The sequence below is a fragment of the Strix aluco genome, chromosome 6 (genome assembly GCF_031877795.1).
Source record: "Strix aluco isolate bStrAlu1 chromosome 6, bStrAlu1.hap1, whole genome shotgun sequence".
Lineage (NCBI taxonomy): Eukaryota > Metazoa > Chordata > Aves > Strigiformes > Strigidae > Strix > Strix aluco.
The window spans coordinates 3156959-3176873 of record NC_133936.1 but is presented as its reverse complement, the minus strand read 5'-3'; the positions used below and the strand labels follow the sequence as shown (position 1 = coordinate 3176873).

Sequence of the window (19915 nt, the reverse complement as noted above, 5' to 3'; positions counted from 1 at the left end):
TTGGGTACTGCAAACCATGGCTGTTTCTGTCCCTCCAAAGCTGTCTCTGCTGATCCTACTGTCCCCCACAAAAAGAGGAATTTTTTTTTTTTTTTAATGGCTGGACATAGCATGTCCTGGAACTGTGTGGTTAATTCTCGACTGTCTCCAACTTTCAACAGAAAAAATGCATGAAGTCAGCTTCAAGGATAAGGAGAAGGAGCATCTGACCCGGCTTCAGGACGCAGAGGAGATGAAGGTAGTATGGCATGCTGCAATTTTAGAGGGCGTTTCTCAGTGAGATCGTTCATTAAGCTGGTAATTAGGGTGTAATTTTGTCTTCCTGTACACGTTGTGTGCTTTTAGAAAACACTTCCAGCCTCTGTCAGAATTGCCAGCCTCTGTTAGAAAATCTGACTTCGTGTAATTGAGCGACCTCCGCAATGTGAAATTAGAGAACTTGCTCGTATTGAGGTTGTTGACCAGGTGATGGAAGAAAGTTAGTTATAGTCTGAACATCTGAGGTGAGCGCGTCTTCCGAGACCAGTTTGTAAGCTGAGCCATCTTCAAAGAGTGGAGAGGTTCAGTGGACTGTGTTTGCTGAATCGGAGATGCCTGGGTTCCTCAAATCACACGGATGGAGAACCAAAATATGACCCAGTATATTGCATCCATAGCTGAGAACAGTTATTGTGATTGAAAAATGATATTGATTCACTTCTATGTTACTCTAAATTTTTGCCAGTGGAACTCTGCTGAGAGTCGATTTGCTAAGTAGTGAATCAGGCTACTGGGATTAATATAATTTGGGTATAAAAAATTTTATAAAAAAGGACGCCACTTTCCCAAATAATTTGGCAAGAATTCTGACTTACCTCCTAGAACTAATAATTAAATATAAACATGTTTTATGGTATTTTCTTCTTCCTTCGGAACGCAAAGAAATGTTAGACAGTAATGCCTCAGTTGTGTTTCTGATGGGGTTGCAAATTGCAGAAAAGGAAGAATCCAGTTTTACAAGGATAGTGATAGAGGTTTGTCAGCTTCAGAACTTTTATCTCCATTAAAAAAAGTCAGTTAGTAGCAGTTGCACAGTTACTTCTTGGAAGAAAAACAGCAAATCTTTTATTAGTAATCTAAAGAGATGCATTGAGTTTTTCTTAGTACTTGAGATATATCTAATCCTAGAATTTAAATAACAGGGCTGTGGATAATTCTCAGAGAAGTGGAGGGTATTTTGGGTTTTACTTCATTCACAGGTATAGCCGTACAGATATTTTCTTGATGAATAAGCAGGTGAAATAATAGAGGACTGGTAAGAAAACAGTGTCCTTCTTGGCCCTTGATATGCTAAGACCCTGGCTTTCACATGCGGTAGTTTTTGCAAGAAAATGAGTAGAAATTGGTGTACATCTGCTACTAAAAACAGTCTGAATTAAATGCTTGGATGAGTAGATGTGCAGTTTTGTAATCATAGAAAGATATACCAGGCAGATTCCTGAATTAACCTGATTTGATAAGCTTCACTCAAATCCAGAAGGATAGGTTGCTTTAGCTGACGCGTCAGAAGGAAGCTTAGCTGGGTGTTACTTGATTTCTGTTTCATGCATGGCTCTGGTTTTTGCACTCTGCAGAAGGCACTGGAGCAACAGATGGAGAGTCACAGGGAAGCCCACCAGAAGCAGCTGTCCAGGCTGAGGGATGAAATTGAAGAGAAGCAGAAAATAATTGATGAAATCAGAGAGTATGTTCACTCGCTCCGTCACTTTCTCTGTTCCTGGCCTGTTCTGTGACACTGTAGGGATGTTTTAGGGTTGGTTTTGTTAGTTTTAATTGATGTCTCTATATTTTGGTGTCTTACAGAAAGTAGTGTCTTTACATGCAACAGCCAACCCTCTAATTATAATGCCTAGTTCTTTATTGTGGAGCTTTAACAAGTCCATAAAACTACAGAGAGGAAAAAGAAAGAATAATGTTGCACCTGCAGGTCAGTAGGCAGAAGAAGCTTGGAGAAGAGCAAATTTTAAAAGATACAGGTTTTGAGGGCCTCTTATAGCAACTAGTCCTGCCACAGAGAGTCTGTGTGACTCAAATGTGCCCTATTTTCACACCCTTTATATTTCTTCCTGACACAGCAATGTAATTCTGTTAGTCAGATACTCCAGCACTTGAAAAACAGAGGTCTTTCCTCCTGTGCTCTTTTTTTGTCAGTGTTCATATAATCTGGGCAATCCTGATGTAGTGTTCATTCTTTCATCATATTTATTGTGTGGCCAAAAGACTAATAATAGGGAAATGAGAAACATGAGGAAATGGGAGAGAAAGATTGCAAGAGCAGTCTGTGTCCTTTAAGTTAAAGGAAGCAAGCCACTGAATTTAATTCTCTAATATTTTTAAAAATTGTTCTTCAGATTCTTTATGCTTAATTTCTTCCGGAATTTTTCAGTAGTGTTACAGCTTTACTTCCTCTGTCTAACCCCATTTTGTTTATGGAGATTTACCCATCCTTGTTTATGGGGTTCAGGGCTGAGCTGCACTGACTTTTTCTTTCCCATTCTAGTATGAATCAGAAGCTGCAACTGGAACAAGAGAAACTGAGTGCTGATTATGATAAATTAAAAATTGAGGACCAGGAGAAAGAAACGAAACTGGAAAAGCTCATGTAAGTCACCACTTTTCACATCTGCTGTCCTTGAATATAGTGTCCCTTAATGTGCCCACAGGAAATGTGCTACTGGGAGGCATTTCTGTTGAAGTATTCACACTGAAAATATCATTTCAGTAACAAAGCCAACATGCAGTACAAATATATGATTACCATTTACTCCATATTTTTATATCATAAGCTTTTCAGTAGTGGGTTTGATACTTGCCAAAAAAGATTTTTTTAAAGGTCTGATTTTATGAAATATCATAGCAAGTGTTAAATCCTTCATTCCTTAATGCACAGCAAAAACAAATAAGAAAGAAATTGGGGGGTTGGGGTGGGGTTTTGGGGGGTTTTGTTGTTTGTGTTTGTTTTTTAAGTAATAAATCCAATGTCTGATTAAAAGCCTTTCCTGGAAATGAGAGAGAGAAATTTCATGTGTGGATACAAAAAATGGAGATGGTGGCTCAGCCATTCCATGTGAGAAAACTGCATATTTGGGACAGTTGAAAGCATACTTACAGATGCAAAGAGATTTGCTCACATCTGCAGATGTTCTACTCAAACTGAATGTTGATTGATTCTCTTCTGTTTTATATGACTTCAACATTTTTGATTTGTGTTTAATGTTGTGATCTTTCTAGACTGCTTAATGATAAAAGGGAACAAGCAAGAGAGGATCTTAAGGGGCTGGAGGAAACAGTGGTATGTCTTAATTACAGTTTATTGAGCTTTTTTCCCCTAGGTCATCTTCACTGATATATTACCAAACACTTGCATCTGTGCCCAGGGAAATGACCAATTTATATCACAAGAGACTAAACTTGTGCATTTTGCCAAATCATGAAATAGAATTTTAAAATTTAAGATTAAATACTGTTATTGTCACTTACTGGTACTGTTGTCTACCGGTACTCATTGTTTTGCTGTCCTTGTTCCCTCAAATCACCTGAAATAACCAGCGTACTGAGTAGCGTAGCTACAGGTAGGTGATACATGCCTGCCTCTGACTTGACCAGAGAAACGTGCTGTTGTGCGTGTGATGTTAAAAATGCAATCTGTGATGGATGGCTTCAGTCATGAAGCTGTTGCTGCACAGTTTTGTTGGAAGCTGCGTTTTTGTCGGTCTGTAAAATATGCAATGTAAAATAAGCTGGTCAAAACCATAGGTGGTTTAGGAGCATCATAGAGTGATTCTTTGCTAGTGTTGACATGGTTATTAACTCAAACCCAGCATTTTCTCCTTTGTCTGATGCTTTAAAAATTAAGCTTATAGCGGCCTCAGGATCGGTTGGAGTTCATTAATGAAGCTGAACTATTTGGATCTTTTCAGCTTTGGCTCTTGATGGCTCCCCAAAACATAAGCCTTGTTAAAATAAACTTATGCAAGGGACAGATTTAACCAGCCTTTCTGATACAAACTGTACTTGTCAGATACTTACAGAGCTTGCATGTAGGCTTGACTTGCCCTGTACCCAAATGAGTAAGGCAGCTGGAAATCAGAGTTAGGCACTGCCATACCATCAGTGTGCAGGTGTTTTTTTCTAAATTATTGAATAAACATCTTCGAACTATCTTACATTAACATTTTATTCACTTTGTTAGAGTTGTAATAATTACTGCAGCAGGAATTAAAAATCAAGCATAGCGAAGTACAGGAGAACATGAGCCATCAAAGGACAGATGGTGGCTCAGCCCTGCCCATTGGTGTGGGGAGGCATCGCGTGTCGTTTGGGTGATTACTTTGAGAAGGAAGGGAGGAAGAAGAGCTTTGGTAGGACCACAGCTGCTACTTTTCTTGGACTCATTCTCCTTCCCAGTGCTGAGCTGGTGAGGAAACAAAAGAAGGGGGCCCATAGGAGGGAGTTATGGGGTGGTGGTCTGCTGGGGCAGCACCCTGAGTGGGGGCTCTCGGGGAGGCACCTCTCCTGGGTACCGCATCACTCACACATAAATAAGCTGTGCTTGTATAATGTGTGGCTGCTAGTAGTCCATGAAGGAGGCTTCTCCTTCTCGGTTTCTAGTCAGATTTGGGGTGAACTGCCTGTCCACATAGCTGCCTTTCTTGCGGATGGATTAGTCCTTCCGTCCTTCTGGGAGTAGGTGCAGGGTTGCCTCTTGTTGTTGTCACACCTTCAGTCTGGAGTAAGGTGATTATTTTGCTGAGCCTGAGAAGTTGATGCATATAAAAAGCTGGGAAAAACCTGGTTTTTTGCCAAAACTTAAAAAGCACTTCAAGATCTTAAGTGCCTGTGAGTAAGCATTCCGAGCGGGCCACTGCGTTTGCTAGAGAGTGAATCCAGAGCTCTTTCACATCCCTAGATGTGTGTAACCCTGGCCAATGGGTGAGACTTCAGCTTTCTGCTGGTGTGTCCTCACGCCCTAAGACAGAGGCAACATATTTTCGGAAGTAGCTTTGGTGTGGTGAACACCTTGGGAGGTGCAAGAGCTCTTCAGTGGGGAACAGCATGGGCATTGCCGTTCTGTGAGCGGCATATACCTACGGGCAGGTACATCTCTAGAACTACAGCACAATAAAGTCATATTATCGACTCAAATCTGAGGAGAGTTACTGAGGAGAGTAGCTACTATGTCTTACTGGTTTGTTCTTTTTTTATTATTATTTTGATTCCAGGCAAGAGAACTTCAGACTCTTCACAACCTGCGCAAACTCTTTGTCCAAGATCTTACCACCCGCGTTAAAAAAGTAAGACTATACTCTTTTAAACCAAAGTCTTATCTTTTCTGCAGTATTCTTGTGATTTGCTAGAAGCCTTTAGTGCATGTTGTTACAAAATATTGTCTTTTTCATTAACAGTGAGTAATAAGATTCAAACTGTTCTGATATTTATTAGCTTTTATTTGGTCCTAATTTGCTAAGGCCAAGTCTTAGTGGTTAAGCGAAATGTACCAATCCGATTTAGTTCAGTTACAAAATTCTCAAAGATGGTATTAATGGGTACCAGAAATTATTCAGTATAACTTGCCCTGACTTATGCTACACTGAATGCTATGGCCCTTTCTTTCTGTGGGCTTGTGACTAGTCAGCCTTTTCCTGGCAAAATTATTATCTGTCAGAAACTAGTGTATTTGTAACTTGAGGAAGAGTCAGAAGCTGCATAAATAGTCAAAGGCTTCGCAACACTTTTCAGTCCTTTAGAGTAGTTTTGGGGAAGAATTTTTATACTTTTTTTTTTTTAAGGTTGAAAACCCATATTACATAAAAATGTCTCCAAGGAGTGGAAAAAAGAAGGAAAAGGGGTTTCCCCACTAAAATCTATGATTTTCCTATTCAGGATCCCACCATAATTGTTCAGTAAGAGCGGTTTATTATTTTTTGTGTAGTGGGGAATGTGGCTCTTAAATATCAAATGAACAGGTGAAATAAATTCTCTTTAATTTGGGGCTCTTGAAGACTCTTCTGCCTTTGGGAAGCTTAAATTCACAAAAGACCTGAGCTTCCTCTTGAGTTTCTGCCTGGCTTTGCTGAATGCTGCAACTCTCTGTGCAGAGCGTTGAACTTGACAGCGACGATGGAGGTGGAAGTGCTGCACAGAAGCAGAAAATTTCCTTTCTTGAGAACAACCTGGAACAGCTTACAAAGGTTCACAAACAGGTGGGGCCTCTGCTTCCCTCCTTCTCTCTGTATGTCCTTCTCCCCGTCTTTCCCTCCTTCCAAAAGAATTACACTTTTTTATGTTTAAAAGAATAATTTTTGAAGGTAACATGTACTGTCTGAGGAAGTGGTGCCTATAGTTCTCAACTAAAATTCTCCTAAAAGTAGGAGTTGGTGTTAGAGTTGCTCTTCCTACTACCCCTACTTCTTATGAATGTGTTGAATAAACAATTATTTTTTCTGTGGAAATAGACTCTATCAGTTTTGGCAAGCCTAATTGTCACTGTATTGGTGTAATGCATAAAAACCAGAATAAAGTGTTTGTTATTACCTTGTGTACTGACAGCTGGTTTCTAGATGGATTGTGTATCCCCAGTTTTGACTCCTGACCTAAAGCTGGTTAGTGGCACCCTTGGAGGTGACTTGAGCGGCGTCAACCAGCAGAGTATGAAAGCAAAGAAATAAGAGGTTTTCTGTGCAGCTTAGGGGCTGGTACCTCGCTGGGATGCTGAGGTTGGTCATTCCTGGGCATGTCCATCTCTGTCTCTTCCCTCTTTCATGGAGTTCCTGTTGCCTTTGGAATTCTGCTGTTCAGAGAGACAAGGGCTACAGAGATCCCTTCACCCTATGTACCCGCCATGCAAGTGGGGGTAGAAGGGATGTGCAGTAGGCAAGTGTTTTGGGTGTACGTCAAGGAAGGAGCCTTATCCTCTGTTTTACTGGAAGTGTGTATATATCAATGGTGTGTGTATATATCTAGGTGGCACCTCGTTGGATAAAACTGGATTATTTCCACCAATAAGTATGCTTCCACCCTCTTGTCAAATGTCAGTATTTTTGAACTGTGTCACACTGTTCAAGTGTGGAGCACAAAATAGTAAAGATGCTTTTGATTTCATTTTTGAATAGTGATACAACATTCTCCTGTGCAGTTTTTTGAAAGTGCTATTAGTGAGACACAGCACTCACTGAGATTTGCTTTATTTATTCCTGTGGAAGTGCCAAAAAAGCTGGACCGTGACAAGTGTCCGCTAAGGTTCGGTATTTTGAGATTCCCAGGAAACAGATGGTTTAAAGACCTAGTTTCTAAATGTGGAAATCGGGACATGTTAGGAGTGATTTTCCTTTTACTGCTTTGCCTCTTTTGCACTCAGTTCACGCATCTGCTGGGTTTTCAGATACAGATTTTTATAGCTCTCATTAGCGTATATTTACTCAAAACCAACAAGGAGTTCATGTCTCATAAGAAACTCGGGAAAAATGACATTGGACTTGACCTGAATGTGATACCATCCTGCTCTTATTTCATATCATAACTATTTTGTAGAACAAGGGTTCAACACTTGCAGAAAAAGCACATTGTGACAATTTTTTTTAGCTTTGTTTGTGTTTTTCTTCTGGCACTAAGCCTGGACTAGCAGGTGTAAAACATTTTGATTGTCAAACAATGTGTGAATGTTAGTACATGCTGTTGCTTTACTGTATTATTAATGTGGTAGTTAAACCACTTTCTTCCCTTCTCTCCCGAAAAGGGAGAATCACTCCTTTGGAACAGTTTTCTGTTGACTTCTAGTGGTGGTATCATCTGTTCAGTAGAAATCGTACTGGATTTTCCAACTGTTTGCATCAGGTTTTTTATTTATCAAATGATTAGTCCTCTCTCTTGCCTGTTGTTGCATGTAAAGTTAGATGTTGTTCTAAGAATTGATAGACCTTGCTCAAGTTTGTATTTAATTGAGGAAGTGCATGAATTCAAAGTTCCATATAATTATCACATTTATAGCTACAGGCCTTAAAGCGATTTCTTAGCGATGTTTGAAGCATTGAAATTTCCAATTTTACCATATGCTTGAATAGGGAACAAGTAGGTAAGCGTGCCATAACCATGGGAAATGATGAGTTTTTGATGATACTCAGTGTTGTCCATAAGCCATAGTTAAGCATTGAAGTTTTGAAATAATGAGGTGATCAAGTACTTGAGAAATGCCGGATGTTTCTGTGTTCTGAGGAACAGCAGAGTTTCTGTCACGGTCGCTCCTGACATCTAGAAAAGCAGGTATGGTTGTAGACCACCCTGCAGTAGCAGGCTTTGTCCTGGAGCCCTCACCCTTCAGGATCAGATCTATGAAATTTGGTTGAATGGAAGAAACTTATTCTTCGAAATTTCTTTTCTTGCAGTTGGTACGTGATAATGCAGATCTTCGTTGTGAGCTTCCTAAGCTGGAAAAACGACTTAGAGCTACGGCAGAGAGAGTTAAGGCCCTGGAGAGCGCACTGAAGGAGGCCAAGGAGAACGCCATGCGAGACCGCAAACGGTACCAGCAGGAGGTAGATCGCATTAAGGAGGCCGTGAGAGCCAAAAACATGGCACGGAGAGCACACTCTGCTCAAATTGGTAAGGACATGGAGCTAAAGGGTTAGTGGTTGCTCACATACTTCATGGTTGGTCTGTTTGCTCATGTGTAAATAGAGTGAGCTTTGAAAGCAGCAGGCCAGGGCAAACCACAGGGTCTGCTTCTCCTCTGCTGCGCAGGAATCTTCAAAGACTCCACTTTTTAATAGAATCTGCCCCACCTAAAGTTTAAAGTGCCTCTGCTATTTAACTTGGTAAATAAATGGCATAATGGGTCTTGTGTGCCCTTCTAGTGACCTGAAAACTTGTCTCTTTAAATCAGTCTCTCCCATTCTTCCTCCTCCCCCACATACTCTCCTTCTGCTTTCATTCTTTCCTTGCCTTTCTGGACCTTGCGCTTTCCCCTTTTTCCCGATTACTCCTCCTTGTGATTTCATTTGGACTGTGTAGAGTAAAAAATCTTCCTATACAATTCAAATGCTTGATATATCTGTGGTGCAATCTGAATGCGTGCATATGATCAAACGGTGTTTAAGATGGGGCAATTTTTGAAATGATTTGTTGGAATTGCTAAAGTAGAAGGATAATGTTTTGCATGGTGATGCTAATACTGGTGTCTTAAATGAGAGAATTAGGCAGCACACAGTACTTCCCACTGTATGCTACCTCTTGTAGAAAGCCATTGACAGCTTTGTCTCAGCATCTTCTGGTCACTACAAAAAGGCCATTGAATGACTCGAGCGTGTCCAGAGAAGGGCAACGGAGCTGGTGCAGGGTCTGGAGCACAGGTCTGATGGGGAGCGGCTGAGGGAACTGGGGGGGTTTAGTGTGGAGAAGAGGAGGCTGAGGGGAGACCTCATCGCCCTCTACAACTCCCTGACAGGAGGGTGCAGAGAGGGGGGATGAGTCTCTTGAGCCAAGGAACCAGCGCCAGGACAAGAGGGAATGGCCTCAAGCTGCGCCAGGGCAGGGTCAGACTGGCTCTTAGGAAGTATTTCTTTGCAGAAGGGGTTGTTGGGCGTTGGAATGGGCTGCCCAGGGCAGGGGGGGAGTCCCCATCCCTGGAGGGGTTGAAGAGTCGGGTTGACCCAGCACTGAGGGATCTGGTGGAGTTGGGAACGGTCAGTGTGAGGTTCATGGTTGGACTGGAGGATCTTCAAGGGCTTTTCCAACTGAGATGATTCTGTGATATAATTAGTCAAATTAGATATAGAAAGTACATCACTGACCACCAAGTGGGTCTCGACTTCCCTCTGTTCTATAGACCAACCATAATCTTTGCAGAGATGAGGGGGGTGCATGGAATGGTTAAACGGCTCTGTCATGAGCAGAAAATGGGTGTATTTGGTGTTGGCTGAGGCAAGGGCATGCTGCGTCCCGCAGAGCTGGATGACAAACGACTCTGCCGAGCGCGGCTCCTTGTTTGGAAACAGCAGGGTTTGTGCTAGAGGAGAAGGTGAGGTAGAAAACCTTGCGTGGAAGCTAAATTTCTTGTCTGGTTTCCTACTTTTACTCTACAGCCAAGCCCATCCGCCCTGGTCATTACCCAGCGTCTTCTCCAACGGCTGTCCATGCCATCCGAGGGGGAGGAATGTCGAACTCCAGCTACTATCACAACACCAAATAGACAAGAAGTAAGACCAAAGTAACTTACTCATACTCTTACTTTCACTGATCGCCCAGTTTTTTCTTATATTTCTGTCTTGCTTTTAGAAGACCCACAGTACTTTCTTTCTAGTTTTAGTAGGAGTCGTTTGCTGATAATTTAACTGTGAAAATTAATAATTTAAGCGAGGACTGCCTTGTTAGAATGCTTTGCAAGCTGCTGATGAGAGTTTTTCTTTTAAAGACTTACCACTTAAAACTTTTTTAATAAACTAAAATGCTTGGGTAAATCTGTACTGAAATTCACACATAGAGGCGTGAAACTCATGTAGTAAAAATAGAGTCCCAGCGGTTCCTTCTGCCAGTATAATTTTCAGCTTTCTGTAACATGTGAATGTTGCCATGTTGTGATATTCCAGCCTGGGACAGGGGTAGAGCAGCCATAAGTGGCAGCAGCACAGAGCTCTCCAAATTCAAGTGTCACAATTTGGCAAACTTTACTTTTGTCTCTTTTGCTTTGCACTCTTATTCACCTCTCTTCAGAAAAAAAAATAAAATTAATTGCATTTGTAAATTTTATATTTAATTGCAATTTTAAATTTACTTTAATTGGCTTGAGGGTTTCGCCTAAGCAGAAATCTCATCCTGGAAAGATGAGCAGCATATTCCCATGAGACTGCTTCATGTACCCTACCTTTCCACTTATTTCTTTAAATGCTTGTTATTTCTGAGATATTTTACATCTGCTATTATTTTAGATGATAACTTTATGTTACAGGCATACTAAGAGTTGAATGGTAGTGAGTGGCTGTGAAAACCAGCCAGCGGACTGCTAAATTGTTCCTCCAAGTTGGCTTTTTCCCCCTCCTTGAGGATTAATTCTGTTTTACGACTCTCTTCTGATTGTATGTGGTTTCCTTTAGGCACTCGGCATTCCTGGGTGTGTTTTCTTTTTTTTTCTGGAGAATGTTTCATGTCATGCATGCAGGCAAACTATCCATCACGTCGCACTCAAGCTGTTATTGTGTTGTATGGATTGTTTCTGTTTATTGTGTTTTCCCTGAGCCCTGTAGCTGCAAGCAACATATTTTCGCTGTGGATGAATCAGGGCAAGTCTTTGCTGAGTGTTTGTGTGTGGTGGTTCATTCTGAACTGAAATTGGCTTTTCCATCTCACAGGTGAGATGGCCTCTGTCCATCTCCTTCATTGCATTCCCACCTCTGTGAAAGAGCGAAGGGAAAAGAGTGTGATAGAGGCATGTAAAATATTTCCAAACATAAAACAGCTGCTCTGTGGGGAAAAAAAGCTGCTACCTGCCTAAACTGGGTGGGCCTTTAATATACCATCTGCTCTGAAATTAAGTGTCAGACTCAAACAGGCCACACATTAGGTATAGGCACATGTCAAGTGAACAACTGTAGATTAATAAAGTTACTAACAAAATAAATACACTTAAAACTAGATGGGTGTATAACAAGATAGGACTTTGGAGGTCACTAAGAAGCAATCAGAAGGCATAGGATACCTCTCAAATGTTTTAGATGCTGAGTTTTAGATTTGAGGGCGATGGAGGATGAGCAGATTCAGGCCATGCTTGGAACATGTTGCAGAGGAGCTCATGGACAATGGGGGTGGAGAAAAAGAAGATGGAAGATCTTAGAAGAAACTGGGTAAACTTACAGATTTATGGTTTCTGGAAAAATTAGAAAAAAAAATTCTGAAAGACAAATGGAAGCTCTCCAGGTTGGAATGAAGCCATTTAAAAAGTGTGGGTTTTTCTTAATTGACAGTAGTACTCCTTTAATGGCTTTTTTCGGTTTAGTTTCCTTATCGCTTGAGATTGAGTCTAAGGCCTGGCTGTATTATGTGTTACGTATTACATGTAAGGCAACAATTTGAAATGTTGTGGGAGTTGGACTCAATGATCCTTATGGGTCCCTTCCAACTCAAGATATTCTGTGATTACTACTTCAGAGAAGCATATTTTAGGCTAATTGGTTTTTAAGCGCAGTCAAGTTCTAGATTTCTTTGCACACATCTAGAAAGATGTCTTGAAAATGTAGTGAACTAAGGCCAGGCAGAGATTGAAGGTCAGTTCTCATCATTCTTGGTCCTTTGGTTAAGAAGATTATTGGCAAATTGCAACTATTTGGCTGCCAAATGAGTATCAGAGTAATCTGAATTCTGAGCTTGTTAGATGGAAGCCCAAGGCCTGAGTAAGAGTGTTAGTAAAGGTGCTGCTTGTGCAGGGAACATTTTATACAAGTTATTTCCATAATATTGTTGAGACATTTCTAAGCTCTGAGGAACTACACCATGCTTTTCACTGGCACAGCTCTACACAGCTAGAATTAGAACAGAACTTTTTGTCACATTCATTTAACAGCAGTGAAATAAAGGTGAAGTTTCTATATAAATGTTTGCTGTCAAGTAACATACCCTCTCTCTGGAATTAAAATTTTATAGCAGGATGAAGGGCAATTTATCTTTTGTTCATTCATCATTCGCCGTAAAGATAATAGACACTTATTGCTGTTAGACTGGTCAGTGATGATGATTTATTAACCCAGCCGCCTACCCCTCAGTAACAGCCGGTACTGCTTTTGCTGGGTTTAGGAAGTTAATTGGTAAAATTTCTTCTGCAGAGCTGGGCAAGCCTGTGAGGCTAATCAGGACAAAGTTCAGACTTCGCCCAGTTTGGGCCACGTTGCCTGGGTGCAGCATGCATGAGGAGATGATTTCTACCGCAGAAAGCGTAGTGTTTGATGAATAACAGTAGCAGATGGGAGAGAAAGAAATGTGGGTGTTAATAAAACGTGGTCCTGAAATTGCAAATTGCCAGTAGCTGGCAGTAGGAGTCCTGTTTGGCTTGCGGTGCGTTGCTGTAAGAAGGTGGCGCTGGAATTGCTACAACCGTGTGGCTAAATTTATGCCAGAGTTTCATGGAGACAGCCTTGGGGATTTCTAAATGTTTATTTCTATAGCACGGTTTTGAGTCAGTTCTTACAATTTAATCTTTTCTGGTCTAATAAAAATCGTTGAAATGTGTCCTTTGGTGTAAATCGTACAAAATTTTTGAATTTTGTGGAGAGAGGTTTTTCGACAAACCTTTAAAGAACAATGCTCCCCATGTGTGAACAGCAAATCAGGGCATGGGGATGGTTGTGTGTATTAGTTTCTCTGCTGGTCAACTACAGAGCTTAGTTGTGTACTGTATATTTTAAACTCTATAGTTTCTAAATGCAACTAAACACAGTGCAGGATTCAAAAAACTTTAATATCAAAGTTTTTCAAATAATATCTAGAATTTAAAAAGCAAAAACTATGGTAGGTATTTTGCTACAGATAGGTACAAAAAAAACAAACCAAAACCCAAATTGTTTTGACTCTTTTCTCATGCTGCCCTGCAAAGTTTCAGCCAAAAACTGCACAAAACTCTCAAATTCATTATACAATCTGGTTTCACGTGTTTTTTTCTAAATCATGAAAACTTATAGTAATAATAAGTTTTAGAAATGGAACTAAGAATAAGGGTGGTGTCTGAGCAAACTTGAATGTCCCTTGCAGGGTGCTAGTTAGTAACTGCTGGGTTGAGGTGAATAACGGGAAAAATGCATTCCGGTGGTAGAAATCTATGTTGAACTGTTTTTCATGCTTAAAATACACAGCCAGGTCAGCATTAGCACAGATCAGCTCATTTTGAAGGTCTGTCTTTCAATTCATGAAATGGCCCTGCTGAGAGCCCTCCCTGCACCCCATGGAGGGGGCTGCCGTCCTGTTTCTCAGGGTGCTCGTGAGCGGCGAGCCTCGGTGGTGCTGCACACCTGCAGCTCACGACTTAGGAAGGACTTTCTCCAGATAGAGCAGGGATCATCTTTGAGTCTGCTTTAATTACACCTGGGACCTAAGGCGGCCCTGCACACACGGAACGGAGGGGCAGGAGCTGGGCTCAGGGACAGCTAAGGCTGGGACTCGGGGATAGCATGGATGATAAAATTCCACATTGGAGAGGCTTTTTTCCAAGCCTGTTCTCAGTGAGTGAGCCGCAGGCTGGAGGATGCTCTCCTGGACTCCACAGACCCGTGAGCAGGCCGGCCCAGTGCGACGCTCCGGCGCTGCCTGGAAGCCTTGGGCAGAGCGACCGGCAGCAGATGTGTTGATGATGCGTGTGCTTTCGTATTTCGAATGTGAAGGAAGCTGGTTATCTGCCTCTCCTGCCCTTCTAATGTTTGCTCAGACTTGTCTGATACCTCATTTTGAAAGAGAAGGATGTGAAGCGATGCTAACGATTGCAGTAATGCTCCGTCACGGCCTACTGAAATTATTAAAGCAACTCGTCCTGGGATCTGGATTTGTGAAATACGCTGTGCAAACAGGCTCTTGTCTGTATGTCCCTTATCCTAAAGTCTCTGGTATGTTCCCAGCACCTCCCCATCCTTGAGCAAGATGAACAACTGTTCAATCTAGCCAGACTGTAGTTAATCTAGCCAACAAGATGCATAAATTAATAACCATCCTGGTTTCCTTTAAGGTACTGATAAGGATGACAATTAGAGCTAACCACAATTCCCACCATTAATTTAGGGTAAATTTAAAAACACTGTTGCATCGATATTTATGTATTTATTTTTATAACTTGATCTTGAATATGGACAAGGGTTTTTTAAATAACTATGCAAGAAAATGCTTAATTGGGGAAAACACATTTCTCTCTGTAAAGCTGATTTTGTATTAGCTAATTTTAAAATGTGCTAGGCACATTCAGTTACTTATGTGGTGCTCTCCATATGGCTAATGAAAAGTGTGGGGGAAAAAAATTCAAACTTAAGAGTTTTTAAAAGTCTGTACTTCAAATGTTTTATAATCAACCTTAAATCACCTTTGTACTTGGTAACATGCCTTGAACTTTGCTTCTGGATGGAATTACTATTGAATTAGTGAGAAAGATGCTTGTATAATGTGCATATATGTTATATGAAATTATATAGTAATTTTTAATGATATATTATCAGGATATTATATAAAAATATTTTTTATATTTCTGTAAACACATACTTTTTATATATATATCAGGAAAGCACCTCTCTGTCAGGAGACATAGAACAGAAGGATTGTTTTGGATTTGTATTTCTTCATTCTTTCGTTTTATAATAAGTTTTCAAACTCGACTGCAGATATTTTCCTTGCTTGTTATATAAGAGATGCACCCATCTGCTCTTCAGCATATCCAAGTGCTGACCAGTGGAGTGTAAAATCCCATTAAAAGAAGAGAGCTAAAAGGGAAAAAAAAGTTAGACCTTTAGATAGTGTTTAAGGATGTATTTGGGCAAGACATATAGTGCCGTGCTACAGGTGGCAAAGAATGAATTTCATCAAGAGAATTGTTTCGTTATGACTCTGCCAAGTTGTGGGCTGGAAACTTGAAAGGTAGATCTGACAAAATTCCTCTCCAAGACTTAGTAACAGAGACCCTAATTTCATGAATTGTTAAAATTGTGCTTTATGTGGCTCTTGTTTCATCGCTGTTTGGCTGCTCTGCGTCGCGTTTCTGTGAAGTGTCGGTATCAGTTGATTTGCCACGTTGCATATCTGCTTTCTAATCCCAAACATCCACTAATTATCGTTACCTTTCTTGCTCTCTTTTGACAGGTCAATGCCACTTAGCATGTTAAGGACTGTCATTAAGTCACTAGTTTCTTTTTTTCCCCTCTTCAACCCGATCCACATCCTAGTCATCCTGCGCTTCCTACAGCCATCTGCAATGCACTGGTCCCAGGTATTTTGAGCTTCGTAGGATCTCCACGTGTACAGAAGTGTCCAGCTCAACTCTTCTACAGATACTTGTACAATGTATTTAAACATAACCATCTAAGTAACGATAGGAAGTCTGCCACTCCGAATCTCTCACTGACTGCGTTTGACCCCTTGGCGCTGGTTAGGTTGGGGCTTCTACACTCAGATTGATGCTTTTTTGGAAGTCCTCTGTTGCACCAGTAAATCCCGACTTCTGGCATCAAAGAATTAATTATTCAATGACCAAGTGCCATCAAAGGCAGGTGATTGTGCTCTGTCATGACTGATTTACTGTATAATATACATATTATTTTATATTTTTAGGGGACGAAAATGTGCTGCTATATGGTTTAATTTTACTGCTTACATTTTCAGAAGTAAATTTCCCCAAAGAACCATTTGTAATATCCTGATAAAATCTTTGGACTGTATAAAATAACCTTTATTGCAGTACCTGGTAAAGATCAAACGGGATGCAGAGAAATCTGTTAGTATAGATCTAGGTTTTGAAGTTTGGTAGTTACATGAATATATCTGTGTGACCTATCTTAAGTTTAAGATCTGATCTGCTTGTAGTTCTCCCTACGGTGGTGGGTTTTCCTGGAGTGTGATGGCTAGCCATGTGTTTGTAAGCGTTGTTCTCTATGAAATTTTGAAGGCTTTCAGAATGCTGTGGAAATCTTGTCTTGGAAAAACCAACAAGCATCCCCCCCCCTTTCCCCTTCCCACATGCCTACGGCAAGCCCCGATCTGTTTGCACCAGAATTCAGATACGGGAGTGAACAGTCTCCTGCCAGAACAGACGCTACCTTAAAGAAACAACAAAAAATCCCCCAAACCCCCAGCCCCTACTTTAAAAATTTATCTAGAGAGAGTCCCAAAGGAGGTGAGAGTTGTATACTCGAGCTGTCCTTCGCAGACCAAATTTGGGAATACGTTTGTTAGGAGGTGAAGATATTGCAAGGGGAAAAGAATGTCTTTTTAAGTTACACCATGCGAGTCGTCCTACGGCTGGTCCGCTTGTGCGCGCAGAGGTAAGGATGAGACCGCTTGCCTTTCCTGGATCTCTCTTTCGTGCCAGACAAAATTTCCATCTTCTCAGCGAGGGGGCACTGGAATGGTTCCGGAAGGTTCTGTGGGCAGGCAGAAGCTGCTGCTCCTCCTCCCTGCCTCCGTGTGTGTGCCACACACATGTACCCTCCTCCTTCGGCTGTGCAGAGCGTGCAACGCGACGTCGTAACAAAGCGCAGAGTCTAGGAAGGCTACGGCCCAGCAGAGCCCTCTGGTCTTGTTTTGCAGACATTTGCTCTTATTTAATTTGAGACACTTTTTTTTTTTTTTTAAAATTTCTGAACGTGTTTGTTAGTAGATGTAGAACTATTTCGTTAACGTAGAGCGTTTTGAAAGATTGTGAATTGACTTTAGATATTTTTTTTCTACTGAAATTATTTAGGTTGTTGCAAAGTAAGTTGGACTTAATTTAACTGTTTTGTTTTTTTTTTAATGTTGCACTATTTTGGGGAGCATTTTGCTAAAAATATTTAATGAAGTTGCAAATTTGCATGTATTTAATTTATTTTGTATTTTCCAAAGTTTTATATTTTCTTTCTTTATGTGCATGTGCACTGCCAGAAAAATGAACTGTGAACTTGCCATATGCAATCTTTAATAAAATTACTAATTCAGAACTACTCTGTGCTATCTTATCAGCTGTTCAGAGCTGAAATTTCTACTATGAACTAATGATCCTCTTGTTTTGGTTCTAGAACAGTTGTCTTGGAAAAGATACCAAACTTAATTGCTGTCAGAGATTTTTGTACTGTAGTAAAACCTTTGTTCTGTCTCTTGGATTCAAAGCTCAGTATGAAAGTATATTGTAGATGCAGCATTAGCTTAAAAAAAATGTATTAAGTTCCTCACAGCATCACCATTAGTTCTGTATGGCAGTTTAGAGAGCTTTCTTCACCTTGAGTAATAAGTTAGCTTTGACATCTCTTAATTGTGCTAGTGCTGATCAGCCAGTCAGTTCATCTAGCTAAAATAATTTAAGTTTCTCCAAGTTAACTTTTACATCAAGACTGTAGGAGGACTTTCTATAACTGAAATGTTGAAAAGACGCCTTAGGCTGAAATTGTCAAAAAGAAATACAGAAGATAGTTACTCAATTGGAAATTATTAATTGTCAGTTGAACTTACTCTGCTTTATATATGATTCTTGTTTTGTAAGCCTATTTTAATTAGGCGACTTAAGTTTGTATTGCGCATTGTATATTCAACTTTTGTACCATTTTTAAGTCTTACACATTTTATATATAGAAATGAAAACCACACATCTGCTCTGCAGAGATCGGAACCTGTCTCCTGCTATTTCCACTACTTGATGCTATCTTACTTTCTTTGCTCTTTGAATGTTGTGTTATATTTCTTCTAGGCTAATTTTAAAGTTGTGATTTGTATGGCGCGAATTAAATTTCACATCTGGAATGTCATGCATGGGACAAATTTTGGTGGAACTACTGTTCACAAATGGAAAACGTACTTCAGGTGGAGCTAAAGTGCATATTGTTCTTTTTGCTAGTAATTAAAAAGTATTTCCTGCTCACTTGAGCTTCTCTTAATGATATGTTCAAAAATCTTGTGTTTGTCCTTGAGTTCACGTTTCATCGACTTGTTTCCTCAAAAGCAAGGAAAGTTTTAAACCTGGGAAGATCTTGGCTGATGCATGTTTAAGTTTGTATTTAACTCAAGAAGGGTGAGAGTGGATTATCCTGAATATGCTGAAAACTAAAAAGTCAGTCACAAAAAAACTTTACTACAATAATTTCTGCTTACAGAACCTTATGAGTAATTTTTAATTTTCATTTTATAAAGCCTAATGGACCAAGATGCACATTTGCCTGAAATTTTTATAAATAAGGCTTGCAAATAAACAAAATAAAGAATTTGAAGCTGAACATTATTTTACTCGAATAAATGGGTATTTAAACTGAGTGGTGATGAAGGTGCAAAAGGAAAAGGCCTGATCATGTTTCCGTTACTGGAGGAGAAAGACCTCGTGTAGACGTGAACGAAGTACATCTCCACTGGAGATGGAAGGAATCCAAAAATAAATTGGCAGGATAATCGTAATCTCCCCTTGCTTTGATTTTCGTCTTCACTGTGCCTGTACTCAGCGCACGGGAGAGCATACGCTGTGCAGGATGGAACACTGCTCCACCAGTTCCTCTCTCGCCCTCACGATCTTGTCCATTGAACCACTTTTCCTTGTGGGAGAACCACGGGGGTTGAGGCATTCTGTAGAATTATACATGTCTAGTTTGTAAAGTGTGTAACGTGTACTGCAGATGTGTATTCTCTGGGCTCTATGTATCTTTACAGTAGTGTTCAATTTAGGAAAAAATAAATTGTGGACACGTTTTGCTGGTAACAAGGGGAAATTTTTTGCCATTGCATCAAACGATGCTGAAACGTATTAAACTTCTTGATAGCAGACCTGAACCCTCCTTCCCCCATCCCGTGGAGATAAGTCTTTTATCTTCGTTCTAAAATCCTCTCAGAGATGGATGGATACACTGGCAGACTGCATGATGTATCATTTGAAAACCGTTACAGTGGAAAATAAAATTGAACTAAACTTTGCGGTGTGTGTGACACGTATGTATGACATCGCTGTGGCTGCTGTCGGAGCAAGCCCTTCAGTGGCACCACGCTTGAGGCCACTGTCTGGGTTTTAGCTTTTCCTCAAAATGTGTAGAAAGTAATTAGAAGGCCCGGATGACTTGCTGGGAAATGAACACAGGGGGGTTTTATTTATTTATTGATAAATAATTGCATTTTCTCTACTGCTCTCCATGGAAATGTTCCATCTTTTCATTTTTGGTAGCCTGGAGGATGGCAGGGAGACTCTTCCACTTACTTTATA

General features: G+C 40.5%; 1 protein-coding gene across 1 annotated transcript in view; it reads left to right on the top strand.

Moving 5' to 3' along the window:
- Positions 1-19631, top strand: part of KIF5C (kinesin family member 5C) — an 87122-nt gene extending 67491 nt beyond the window's left edge. Inside the window, exons 18-26 of the mRNA XM_074828497.1 lie at positions 162-238; positions 1614-1723; positions 2540-2641; positions 3271-3331; positions 5262-5333; positions 6138-6242; positions 8421-8637; positions 10116-10229; positions 15850-19631. Of these exons, the coding sequence (XP_074684598.1) occupies positions 162-238; positions 1614-1723; positions 2540-2641; positions 3271-3331; positions 5262-5333; positions 6138-6242; positions 8421-8637; positions 10116-10222 (851 nt within the window). The 3' untranslated portion in view covers positions 10223-10229; positions 15850-19631. The remainder of the gene's footprint in view (positions 1-161; positions 239-1613; positions 1724-2539; positions 2642-3270; positions 3332-5261; positions 5334-6137; positions 6243-8420; positions 8638-10115; positions 10230-15849) is intronic.
- The last annotated feature ends 284 nt before the right edge of the window (positions 19632-19915 follow it).